The 13,801-nt window shown below is 37.3% G+C and overlaps 1 protein-coding gene across 1 annotated transcript in view; it reads right to left on the reverse strand.

The window, feature by feature from the left end:
• CCDC73 (coiled-coil domain containing 73) overlaps positions 1-13,801 on the reverse strand; it is a 160,954-nt gene that overhangs the window by 1,054 nt on the left and 146,099 nt on the right. The window contains exons 16-17 of the mRNA XM_074230433.1: positions 11,327-12,868; positions 6,868-7,001 (exon numbers count right to left, since the gene is read on the reverse strand). Coding sequence (XP_074086534.1) covers positions 6,868-7,001; positions 11,327-12,868 — 1,676 coding nt within the window. The remainder of the gene's footprint in view (positions 1-6,867; positions 7,002-11,326; positions 12,869-13,801) is intronic.

Here is a 13,801-nt window from a genome sequence, read left to right on the forward strand (position 1 = left end):
CCCCTGATACTTTATCCAAGCTAGGGGGGAAAATTAAAGGTTAAATTTAAATGCTAGCGGATGTCAAGAACAACATGAAAACTGCCTTTTCCTTCAGGTTTCCTCTTGCAAAATGAACGCCATTGTTGAGGGAACAGGAAAGTAGTGAGAGAAGTGGAAACTGGCAAATTTCCAAGGTGCCACATTGGGTCACATTTTAATATTGTGATTTTTAATATACACGGAGTTTGTTAATTTAAAGATGTCACCCCCCCCCCCCCCGCAGCCAATTTAAATAGTTTATATTTAGTTTTGTTTTTTAAAAACCTGTCCAACCAGAACTATTAAGGACATATCCCCTCACATAGTTCTCACACCTTTCTTTTTTGCCCTAGAGAAGGCTGAGAGTGAGCTTTGAACCTGGCTCTTTCCTCCAAAGTGTTTCCCAGAAAAGAGCATGTCTTGAAAATGAAATGTATGTGTAGTCAGAGCCCAGGTTTCATGGCCCGTTCACCAACCCTGAGCCAAGTCACTTAAGATCCTGAGGCCTTTCTCTACTAGACAGTGGTCTGATCTGGATGATTCAACATGGGCTTCTAAGCCATTTACCTTCCTTGGATAGTTAAGTAAGGGTCACAAGGACAATGTAGATTCAATTCCCAACTCAACTATTTACTTCTCTTCACTTTCTTTGGGCATCAAATTCCTGGTCTGCATAATAAGGCCCTTGAACATAAATTTATCTCTGTACCCCCAAGGGCTATCACATAAATCTCCCCATGTTAGGTCAGAGATGAGATGGGAAAGAATGAGCCACCCGCCAGTTTCCTAGAGAAAGCAGAAACAGTGAAGGCCAGAAGATCAGCAACAGGATCTGGGTCTCAAATAATTAGATGGGAAGAACTAAGGGGCTGAGGTGAGGACAAAAGCCTGATTCCTGGCAACTTCTCCCCAGTTTTTGTCATCCAGTTTATTCCTATGGGTCTGGACTCTTGGCTTCTCTCTTAATCCATTTTTTAATCTACCTTCTCACCTCTAAATCATTCCTTATTGCCCTCCTTTTGTCTGGCAATCTTAAATTGCTTGCTTTTTTTCCCTCATATTCAGTAACCTTAGGAAAAGTAAATGTCATTCTTTTCCCCCCCTTAGTTCTTTCCATCTAATTATTTTAGACCCAGATCCTTGTTGCTGATCTTCTGGCCTTTCTCTAGGAAATTGGTGCAGGACTCACTCATTCTTTCCAATCTAATCTCTGACCTAACATGGGGAGATTTGTGAGATAGCCCCTGGAGATAAAGAGTCCCTGCCCTCAGGGAGTTCATGTTCAAATAGAAGTGTACTAGGTACACCCAAGGGTTATAAAAGATACCAGGTAACCTTCCAGAGAAAGACTAGCAACTGAGTGCATTGAGAAGAATCAACTTTTCCACTCCTGGATAGAAATGTTTTTTTGACTTAGTTGTGGGGTTGTCTTCATTTGCTAATTTCCTGAGATTTTCTAAGTATTCCAGAAAACATCCTTTTTGTCTCTGCCACAAACTTGTCAATATTGAGGGGAAAATTGCAGTTTTAGTTTATTCCTATATTTATTTAGAGAAGAAATGTGGTTCTTCATTGCCTAAAATCCTAGCTTGTTTTCAGGAGAGAACTTGTGTTTGTATCCTCACTACCCTGTATTACCTTCCTTGCTTAAGGCTATTAGTCAGTACTTAATGTTTACTGACTTAAATGAGAAACCATAACTTCCACTTGAATTTATTCCCACATCTATTTCTAAAACCTTGACAAATGATCATTTAAATTAGTAGTAATGTGTCATTTGGGCATTGTTTCATTATGGTTTGCTTCTAAATGGCAATAGATTGTCAACTAGCAGCAGATAGTCAACTTTTCTTGTAGGAACTCCAAGGCACTAACATTAATTACTTCATTGTGCAGAGCCCTTGCCCAGGTTCTGGGGTGACAGTAAGCTGTGGAGTTGTCCACAGTCCTGCCCCAGAAGCCTCTATCCTTAGAGCTCTATCAGAGCTTGTGCTGAAATCCCCATTGAGTCTTGAGGTTCCTGGCTGATGAATATCTCCCACGCAAAGCTCATTCCTGGTAGCCTGGAGAATGTGTGGGACAGTGTGAGTACACAATGTTTCATTCTTCTATTTGTATCCCTGTCCCCAGTAGCTTATCTTTTTTACATTGGTGTGATTCTAATTGGTTTCAATTTTTTAAATTTAAAATTTGAAATTATTATCCCTATACAGCCAAGGATTTTAATTCAGATCCCTGGCTTAAAATTCAAATATGAAACATTCCTGTCAGGTTTGGAATTTATTTAACAAATGATGGGAGAATTTATTTGCCTGGTATTTTCCAAATCTGGGCCAAATTCAGGGAATAAATTTGACCTTTTAGGTAGAATGAAAGATTGGAAAATGTACTGGTGAGCCACTGCTGGTGATGTTTTGGAGATCATGAAGCACAGTGGAGATCCTGCAGAATACAGAATGCCTGGATTTTTTTTTTTTTTTAGGTTTTTTGCAAGGCTTGTCCAAGGCCACACAACTAGGCAATTATTAAGTGTCTGAGACCGGATTTGAACCCAGGTACTCCTGACTCCAGGGCTGGTGCTTATCCACTGTGCCACCTAGCCACTCCTGGATTTTTTTTACTAAGGGAAGTGAATAATCTGCAAATTCAGAGCACTGCATTTGATTTTAGGGAAGATTTTAGAACAAGTCATTAAACAGATGATTGGTAAGATTTTAGCCAAGGAAGCAGTGATTACAAAGCACCAGCATGGTTTCATTAATAAGAGATCAAGCCCAGATAACCTTATTTTCTTTTTTTTTAACAGTTTCTGAATTTAGGCTTGGTGACTGACTTGTCCAGGGGTATTCTATCAACATGTATTTGCTAAAGTCTACATATTATTCTTAAGAGAACTGGAGAGAAATGGAGAAGATGATAGCATAATGAAATGGATTCAGAAATGAAATAAGACTCAGGATCTGTACTTAATCCTGAACAGCTTTAACATTTTTATCAATAACTTGGATAAAATAAGGTTTGCAAAAGAACCACATTATTTCATTTGAACTTCACAGTGAGAAGTTTAAGTCATTTGCCCAGTCACTCAAATAGTTTGTGAGGTGGGATCTGAACTGGCTCTTTCTGATTCCTAGTTCAGAGCTCTCACATAGATAAAAGGGGGCAATAAAGCATCATTGTATATCAAAGTGTCCTTATAAGGAAATACAAAAACCCAAGGAAGATGCTGGGTGGAGACTATATTGATAAGGATCAATGGATGAAAAAACTAATATAGGACTGAGTAATATGGTTCTGCTTCTGTAGCAGCCCCAAATCCCATTAGATTTGCTGGCTGCTAATTCATGATAGTCAACTTTAGACGTCTAGAATGCACAGTGGATAGAGCACTGGTGTTGAAGTCAGGTGATAGGGGTTCAAATCCATCTCAGAAAGTTGACACTAGCCCTGTGACCTTGGGTAAGTCACTTACCCTGGCCATCCGACTCATGGCTCTGGAGGAGAAAGGTCTCATTCCTCTAAAGCTCAGTGATATAAATGTGCTGTGATTTTCATATGGTCAAACTGAGCTCATAGGTTTTATTTTTTTGCCATCTTGTCTATGAATTTGTCCTTTCTACCAATTATCTTTGTGGCTACCTCCAACTTTCTGAATCATTAGTTTGTTGATATTCATGGACAGTTTTCAGTGATCTCAAAAATAACTGATCAATTTAGTTGAAAAACAGCAATCAAGACATTGCACCAGTCAGTTTATCTGATCAGCAGAGCCTTAGATTCTGGGAAATTCATTCTGCTTTTCCCAAAGGCAGGAAATGACTGCATATTCACTACCTGTGGGATGAGAGAGGAGGCAGGGAGAGAATCGGCATTTACAAAGCACCTTCTGTGTCCTGAGCTCTATGGTGAGACTACAAATAATATTTGATCCTCAAAACAACCTTGGGATGTAAATGGTTTTTGTCATCTCCATTTTACACTGAAGTAAACAGGCAATTGTTGATACCAGTCCAGGTAAGGGAGATTGGGGCTAAATTCCCCTAGAGAGGACAGGAGGAGATAGGGTTGGTAGTTCAGGAGGCTTAAAATGTTGGGAGTGTCTCTGGGTCACCCTTCGAAATAGACCTACCACCCTGACAAACATGGAGACTAGGGAGCCACCCCAAACTAAATTAATAGTATTCCTTTTCCGTGCTATTTTTAAATAAACTTTTGTTAAATGTAGATGGCTACAAGTGTCTCATTTTGTTCCAATCCTGACTAATGGAGTTCCTGAATCCCTGACTCAGGACAGGGATTTGAGCTGCTTATTCCTAATGAAGATTATTTGTGGAATAAATGCTCCCCTGTTAATAAGGGACCTTTAACTGGCTTATAACCATAAATTTAAAAAAGCAGGGAGGTGTTTGGGTCTAAAGCCATGAATCTCCAGCCTTGGCTCTTCCCAGTTCCCAGAGGAATGTAAAGTTTCTATCACTTTCTCAACTATGGTCCATGGTATGATTCAACATTATTAAAGGCTTTCTCTGTGTAGGGACTACATTAGATTCTGTTTGGGCCAGATGTTGTGTTAAGAGCTTTATAACGGTCTCATTTGATCCTCACAACCCTGGGGTGGAGGTGACATGCTATTATCCCCATTTTACAGAAGAGGAAACTGAGACTGAGATTAAATGATTTGGCCAGGGCACAAAGCTACTAAGTGTCTGAGGTTGATTCAGCACTGTCCACTCTGCCACTTGGCTGCCTCCAAGTGAAAGAGGACAAAATAAAAGTGAAGCAAAGGGAGAAAGCTGGGATGAACAAGCATGACCAGAAATGGCCTGTGGATCAATTCTGAGGCTTCTCTGTGATATCAGCCTACTAACATTGAAGGGGGGAGTTCTTTGTTCTGGCTTTGATGGTGTCTGCTATACAAAGACTCTGGTCCACCTCCATGGTACTTGAATTATAATTCAATAGTCAGTCTATTTAGGATGTTTACAGACCTGGGCCAAACCCCTCATTTGCCTTGTCAAAAGCAAAAGACAGACATAGCAGAGAGACCAAATAACTAAGATAGGACAAGGGCCAGAAGTACGAAAGAAACTTTACAGATGATGGGCTTGGGTGCATGTATCTGCCACAGAGACTCAGCCTTGGAGCTGGTAATGGGGAAGAGGAAATGGCAGCAGTGAAGAAATTCCCAGAGGAAAAATAACCCTGGGGATGGCAGCAAGGGGATAACTGGAATGATAAGCGCTACCAGACCAAACCTCAGCAGCACCAAGTTCCTGGTCACAGTTCCAGACCAAGGAGGAGGATCAAGGGTTACAACATGGCTGAACAATCTTAGACCTTTTCTTCCATTACTACTTTGAGCGATCCAGAAAGACCCCTCAAAAACTCAAGCCAACCCCAAGACCATTTTCCTTCTGAGGAGCTCTCATCAGCAAAACAGGGATATTCATTATACCTAGTCCATAGGGTTGTTGTAAAAGCAATAAATATAAGGGAAAGCATAAATGTAGGGGAATGTAAAAGCATAAATATAGGGGAAAAACAAGAATTAAAATGCAGAAAATTTAGTTAAAATATAAGAAAGATAAATATGCAATCTATATGTTTAAAACAATATGATCTTGGATAGTTTCTGTGTTTAATCTTCTTGGAGGTGGGGGGGTTAGATTTAACATCAAATTTCCTTTGAGATTAGGTTCTTTATTTAAAGTAATATCAGATGCAACTAGGATTCAAATTTCCTACTACCCTGTCATCAGTATGTGATTTAAAAAAAAACAAACTTCCTTCCCAGTTCTTATTCAGAAAGCAGCAGAGCATTGCAGAATGTGATAGGGTTAAGCCAAGGAGTGCTGACACTGCTTTTTAGTTAAAAAATAGAACCAAAGAATACAACCTGATTTCACAGCAAATACAGTAGAATTTGGGGAGTAAGGGTGGCAAAAAGAATTTATGACATCTCATGGAGTATTCTTTAAAGGAAAGATGACAAAACATTTGTTGTAAAGCTACTGCTCACTCATTTTGTATCTTAAAAAGTTACTTTCCAAATCTGTCACTATTGTTTCTGTAAGCAATCTGCTAATCCTGATAGTTAAAAAGACAAAAGCCATTTGTCTTACCCCCTCAGTATCTTTTTTTAGACTCCAAATAAACCAAAGATTTTTCCTTTTGAAAGTTTTATCCACTAAGATATTGTAAACTTTATAGATCTAAGCAGATGAGTTGTCAGCTATGGTTAGTTACCTCTTGGCTGACAAGTGGACTCCAGGGAGCCATATTATTTCTTTTCAGATACTTAAGTTCCACTATGTATATATAGCACAGTAGGGTATGTGAAATATTTGGTATTTTCACACACTGTTCTCTCTTCTTATTGGAATATCTAATTTAAGTCAGTTTATAAATTTGCTATTATCAATCATGTTTTGAAAAGACAAATTGAGTTCATAAGGAAAATAACTTTTAAAATCATCATTAAAACTAAAAATTATCTGATGTGATTATTTTTCAAGAAATAATTCTTATAAAGTATAACTAACACAGAATGAGAAAATATGACATTATTCCTAAATTTTGGTGACTTTTTCTGGAAGTACACAATGCAACACCACCTCACACTCTCCTTTCAAAAACAGGCTGCATAACATCTGTTTGATTTATATACTGTGACTTTTTCCTGGTGTTTTCTATCAACCTTAATTGTGAAAAATGGTGCCACGTTGCCCTCTTGATATTATTTTGAAGATCGGTTAGGTCTTAAAGCATCCAGATGCATACAGTTCTACACATATCTGTGGAATTAGCTCACTAAGGTCTGCTTGGTCATATTTTTAATTGACTCACATGTTCTGTGGGAAAAGAAGAATCATAAAAAGTCTTTGCAATCGCATTCCACTCTTCCTTGGGATCTCTCTTGGGACTTGGCTGGATACTTGAGTTAGTCAAAGTGTCAGCCACTCGGTTAATGCTGGTAGTATCTGATTGACAAAAAGGAAATGGCAACAACTGCATTTTATTCTCTAGACACTCATTTTAGTGACAACTTGGAGTTTATCTCTGATCCTAGGCTTTAAAAAAAGTAATCAGATTTCTATTTTATTATGAATACTTTACTATTTTCCTATGCTTTGATCTTCTACTATGGCATTTCACTTAAGAAGACAAGCAGAGACAAAGATGGTCGAGACTAGGCCTTTCTCAAACCTGCTGATTATTATCTATTAATAATGTAAAGATGTGTAGGCTGTCACAAATAATACCAATAAATGTATCTGAAAATTAAGGGGCTATCTTCTGAAGCAAAGTAACACACACAGAATGTTCTCTTTACTTCTATGGATCACTTCATTGCCGAAACAAGCAGACTCTAAACTCAGGGTTTTTTGGTTTCTGAACACCCACTAATTCAAACTAACTGAGGAGAAGGCAGAATTCAACTAGTGGGCAGCTGAAATAATAGAAGACATTTAAAGATATGTAGTCTTATTCATTTAGAGCACATACAACAATTAATAAATACAGTCTACTAAGACTGATTAAAAATGTTATGTTTAAATACACCACTGGAAACAGAGACCCCAGAAGTACTGAAAAAAGACAGTACCAATTCACTAGCCAGAAAAGGTCCTTAGGCTTTAATAAATAGATTCAAATATTTTATAATTAACTGATCAACATGATACCATTAGATATGCTTTTATAACAGAAATATTGAAACTATTTTAAATATCCTTCCCTTTATCTACTTAAAACAATGTGAATTATAAAGAATATGCCAGACAGGTAAAGTTCAGCCTAGTTCCTAAATTCCAAATTCTGAATTCATGAAATTCAAATTAATAATCCACATTAATCATTAGTATTTAGAAATATTCCTACTCTGGAAAAACAAATATTGACTTTGTTTTGGCAAATTTTGTTTTCAATAGCTGTTTCTACTTTTTTCTGTTGGAAAAAGCATTGTAATGGGGGTCAGGACTCTAGTACCTGGATTCAAATCCAGGTCGCTATATTCCTTAGATATATGACTTTGGACAAGTCACTTTATTTCTTTACTCTGTTACCTCATTTGTAAAATAGAAATAATAATCCTTGTGCTATCTACCTTATAAGCATGTTGTAAGGAAAGTGATCTGCAAACTGTAAAGTGCTCTATAAATATGAGCTAATAACGTAACATGACAAAATCCATGTAAAATTGTTCTTATCAGCATTTTCAGATGAATATGTGTATATTTGATAATTGACCCCTGGAATAATATCATGCCAGACTACCATCATTTAGCCAATTAATTGTGTAAAATAAAATAAAATAAAATAAAATTGTGTAAAATAAAATAAAACTAACTTATGCCAAAATCAATTAGTGGCATTCATATACTTAATAAATGCATGTTAATGTGACTTGGCATTAGCTATGATAGGCCAGAACATAAGTTCTATTGAAGAAGTTACATAATTAAATAGAAAAAGCTAATTTTTTTCCCATTTTTACATAGTTTTCATTAAAAGTCCATATCCTTTCTGGCTGAAAGCACCAGAGAACCATTTTTTTAAAAAAAAATTTTTTATTTTCTTTTTTACAAAAGGCAATGGCATTAAATACCTTGCCCAAGGTCACACAGGTAATTTTTAAGTGTCTGAGGCTAGATTTGAACTCAGGTCCTCCTGACTCCAGGCTGGTGCCCTATCCACTATACCACGTAGTTACATCCATCCATTGTGCCACCTAGCTGCCCCCCCAGAGAACCATTTTTAGAATCTAAACTCTCTTAACTAGATAAACACTTCTTGCTAAAATAGGTCAATTCATTCAGGAATCAATCCTATTAAACTATAAAAGATCCACTGTTTATAACACAATGAATGACATTTCCTTCAAGTGTTATAATTTTAAAGTGTGTAATTTTCTAGTAATAATTTTAGCATTATAATTATGGATCTAAGAATTTGAGAGGTAGAAAGGTTCCCAGTGGACATCCAGTCCCACCCTTATTCAAAAGGCACTGCCCCCCAACCAGAGGCTGTTGAACACTGGCCTCCTGAGGCTGCCCATCCTCATCTGGAGCTGTATTCATGGGTAGAAAACTTCTCATCAACTTCCACCTGCTATTCCTGGTTCTGAAGAAATCGAGGTTCCAGGCCTATGCTGAGCACAACCCCATACATGGTGCCTGCCCACGAAGAGCTCCCATTCCATTGTGGGAGACACACAAAGTCAATGGCAGAGGATCTCAGGGAAGCATTGCAGAGTCTATGAAGGGAGGAGGTGGGGAGAAGGAAGGGCATTCTGGGCACAGAGTTTGGAGATGGAGTTGTGCTGCTGAAAGATGGAGAGGACTCAATGAGAAGACTCCAAAAGGAGAAAAGGTTGAGGTTGTTAAGGTTTTAAATTATAAACAGTGGATTTTCTATGTCAAGTAACAGGACAAGGGGTAGACACCTAGGTGGCCCCAGGGAGCCCTCATCAAATCCCACCTTGACCCCTGTCCACAGTCTTCCCTTTGGTTGTCCTGCCTCAAGTCTCTCCCCCACTTCTCCATTCTCCACTCAGCTACCAAACCTATCTTCCTGAAGTGTAGGAACGGAGGCAATTCCTGCGCAGCCTTGATGTCCATTTCTTCTCCAGAGGGCCCTCTTCAAGATCATAGTGACTAGGGCCACTGCCTCCTTGTATATAGTGTGGTGTCTCCTCTGGATGGCTCTATACACTGCAGGGCTTAGCCAGGCAGATCACTTGGGCCCTGGACCACTGGACCAAAGTGCCAGCTATCTTAGGGGTTCTCTTAAAGGGCTCAATGACTCTGTTTGGTAAAGCCAGGTGTCTAGATTCCCTGGGTTGGCCTCAGTTGAGTGCTAATGGGTTCCCTTCTGTTGGAATATTAGTGTTCTTTTCATCTTAAAAGTCACTCTTTCCTCAGATGGGCCAACAATCCTTAGCATGATGGACAGGAGATGCTCCTCTTTGCATCCCTCACTGGCTCAACTCAGAGGTTAGTCACCCCAGCAGGCGGCAGATGAGGTCTAAGCCACCCCTTCTCACAGCATACATATATGTGTATATGTATATATATATATATATATATATATATATATGTGTGTGTGCCCTAAGGTGTGAAATGTTTATTTTATATCAGTCCTCTTTACATTTTAATGTCTCTATCGTTTCATTTATAGTTTTGAAAAACCACATTTAGTTGATTTCTCTTCCCTCTCACAAATTTGCCCCATGTTTGTTTGTTTTTTAAAAATGGGAGGCAGCTAGGTGGATAAGTGGATAGAGCATCTGCCCTGGAGTCAGGAGGACCTGAGTTCAAATCCCATCTCAAACACAATAATTGCCTAGCTGTGTGACCTTGGGCATGCCACTTAACCCCACTGCCTTAAAGAAAAATTAAAAAAAATAATACTTGACATTTTGTTATTACCTTCATCTCCCCAATGTCTCTGCTATCTCCCAGAGAGCTATCCCTTATAAGAAAGAATTTAAAAAAGGAAAAAGTTCAGCAAAACTAAATATGTCTTCCCCATTCAAAGATTTCCCTTGTCTTTCCTCTACAATCAATATGATGAGGTCACACATATATTTCAATAAAAGACTTTGGCTATATTTGTCCTATTTCTATTTATCCCAGACTTTTCTTTTTTAGATTTTTTTTGCAAGGCAACTGAGGGTTAGTAGCTTGCCCAAGGCCACACAGCTAGGTAATTATTAAGTGTCTGAGACCGGATTTGAACCCAGGTACTCCTGACTCCAGGGCCAATGCTTTATCCACTGAGCCACCTAGCCGCACCCCAAACCTCTTTTTAAAAGAGCAATTTCAGTGGCAGCTAGGTGGCGAATGGATACAGCACTGGCTCTGGACTCAGGAGGACCTGAGTTCAAATCCAGTCTCATACCCTTAATAATCAGCTAGCTGTGTGGCCTTGGGCAAGCCACTTAACTCCACTGCCTTGCAAAAACCTAAAAAAACAAATAAAGAGCAACTTCATTGAGACTTTTATCATATTCATTTTTCTTTCTAGAGATAAACCACTTATTAAAATTTTCAAAATGCAGTTTTACTTCCTGTTCCATACAAGCTGATGGTATTGTTCCAGGTTTGCTGCTAAAGGAAAACATTAAGTTTTTATGTAAATGCAACTTTCTATAACTTGATCCTATAACAAATCTTCTAATGAAGCTTAAAAAAATATATACTAAGTTTCATTAGTTAGTTGAAATTTGATCTTACCTAGAAAAAGCAAACCAGAAGATTTGAAACATAGCCATAATTCTAAGTCAAATAATTTTTCCTCTTACCCATTCTTATTTCCCTCATGAGAGAATCCAGGTCAAGATTTTGACAAAGTGTCTTCGAAGAAATCTTTTTGTTTTCTGATGAACCCACAAGTCTCTCTTTTAACAACAAGGGTACCAAAGTGTTCATTGTTTGACTTTCAACTTGATTTACTTTAGACCAAGGACGAGGATCTAAAAATTTCAAGTATATTGGAATTTTCTCAGTTTCTTTATCTGAAGTTGAAAGATCAAAGGCTGACCTTCCACTTCTGTTTACTAAATCTCCAGATGGCTTAATGTGAACCGAGCATGATTCTTCCAGCTGTCCTTCAATATATTTTCTTTCTGAAACTGTGTTACTTAATGAGTCTGTTTCCTCTCTTGTACTGTTTAGCAATGTATGCTGCTGTAACTTAACATTACTAACAAGGAAAAGGTTGTTTGTTGGGATGGAATTGTCCTTGGCTTCACTTAGCTGGGTATCATTCACTTGACTCTCTTTGCTGAAAAGGCTTGCAGTAGGCTTCTGAACAGCAGTGTCCACATCTTTAGCCTGTAAAACATCTATATTCTGAGGGTTACCTTGACAAAGACAAACTGCCATATTTTCATCACCTTCTACCTGCTTAGGATCATCCTGTTTGGATTGATAGCTCTGCAGTTCATTGAAGGTTTTCCAACAAACTATTTCCCTTGAACCTGGGGTGACTTTTCCTGAGATGGTTATCAAATTTAAGGATTTTTTTGGACTCTCACAATATTCTTTCCTATTATCATTTAAGGCAGCAAGTGAAATTGTGTTATTAATTGCTGTTGTACCACAGGTACTTTTTAAGTCCATTTTCCCCAAAGTATCATGTGTCTCTCGGATATAAGAACAAGTCTGCTTATGAAGTGGACCATCGCATTCTCTTTCATATAATGAATGTGCTTGATTTGATTTATATTCCTTATAATCTGAGACACAATAACTGGGATCCCTTGAACTATCCTTCGAATACTCACTAGAATTATCTTTTGCAAATAGGGAAGAATTCAGTTCAGTTTCTTTGAGGCCATTATTTGAAATTTCTTCATTTATAGAATTTTTTTCAGTGCCAAGACTCATTCTGGATTCTTGTTTGGATATTTCAATCCCAGAAACATCTTCACTACATTGTATATTACTTTTATCTTGATTGATATCAGGAAGCTTTTCCTGGACAGACTTGGTGTGACCAATTTCTGAAGCTTCATCTGCCCTGAACTCTTTAGTTCTGTCTTGAAGAATCCTTGTTTCTACTGATATTTCTGTCACTGAATGAGGGTTACTCAGTGTCTGAAATTCTTCACAGGCAAAACTTCTTTCTAAGCACATTTTGCCTTTTGTTTGTGTAGCTTCTGTGTTTCTCAAGCCAGCGGTGCATTCTCTCCAGGTCTGCCCTTGACATAGTAAATCTTTATCTGGACTGAAAGCTTTGCTTTGGACAATTTTAACTAATTTTTCTTCAGAAAGTTCTTCAGTTTTTCTTCCTTTAGTAGCATCAGTTTCTTTTTTCTCACTTTTTTCCAAAAACTGTAATTCTGCCACAAAGAGAATATATAAAAAAGAAGTCAATATTTGAATACCTGGTTTGGTTTTGACCTTTTGTCAAATTTAGTCTTAGATGCTACCATTATTCAATAATATTCAAATATAATTATATCAATGTCATACAAATATAAAAGTTTTAATTTATTGACATTATCTAAATGGCAGTTTCGTCACCTGCAAAAAAAGGGACAATAATACTTAGAGTAACTGGTCATGAAGCTTTGATAAAATAATAAATGCAAGTTATTTTGCAAATTTAACCAGTTATTATTATAGGACTTCCCTGGTCTCAGTTTCCCCATCCATTAAATGTAGAAGTTGGACTAGAAAATCTTTTAGATTTCTCTAATTCTATCATCTATGTAAAAGAAACAACAAACCATACTCAAACTGACTTATGAATATAATTAAAGAAAAAATTTTGGTTGAGAAAAGAGGTAATTAAATTATTTTAGGAATACATAAAATTTTGACTTCTCTAGACTTATTTCTTTTGATGTGTATAATTCTAAGCATTAAGTGATTATTAAAAGACTCATTTATTTGATCAGATTTTATTCTAATCTTCAACAGTATCCAAGTTTTTCAAACCTAGGGTTGTAGATAGTTCAAAGTTGTCAAATGCTTTCTTGAGATCAGAAATCTACCTGTTTTTTTACTCCCCTAATCTTTCAAATAGTGGGAATGGTTTCATCATACAGTTGGCTTGTACAAACTAGTACAAAAATAAAATAAGTGAATAAAATAATAAATAAATTTTAAAAGTGAATAAAAATATCTAAAATCAGAGGAATCAATGTTAAATCTGATCTTTTTGTTCAACGAAGCACAGCTGAGAAATTATGAGTCTTGGATTTACTATTCAGAAAAACCTTAGTATCTAAAGTAGTCATGGTTTTTTATTCTTCTAATTGAATGCCTTT

Source organism: Macrotis lagotis, chromosome 3 (assembly GCF_037893015.1).
Source record: "Macrotis lagotis isolate mMagLag1 chromosome 3, bilby.v1.9.chrom.fasta, whole genome shotgun sequence".
NCBI lineage: Eukaryota > Metazoa > Chordata > Mammalia > Peramelemorphia > Peramelidae > Macrotis > Macrotis lagotis.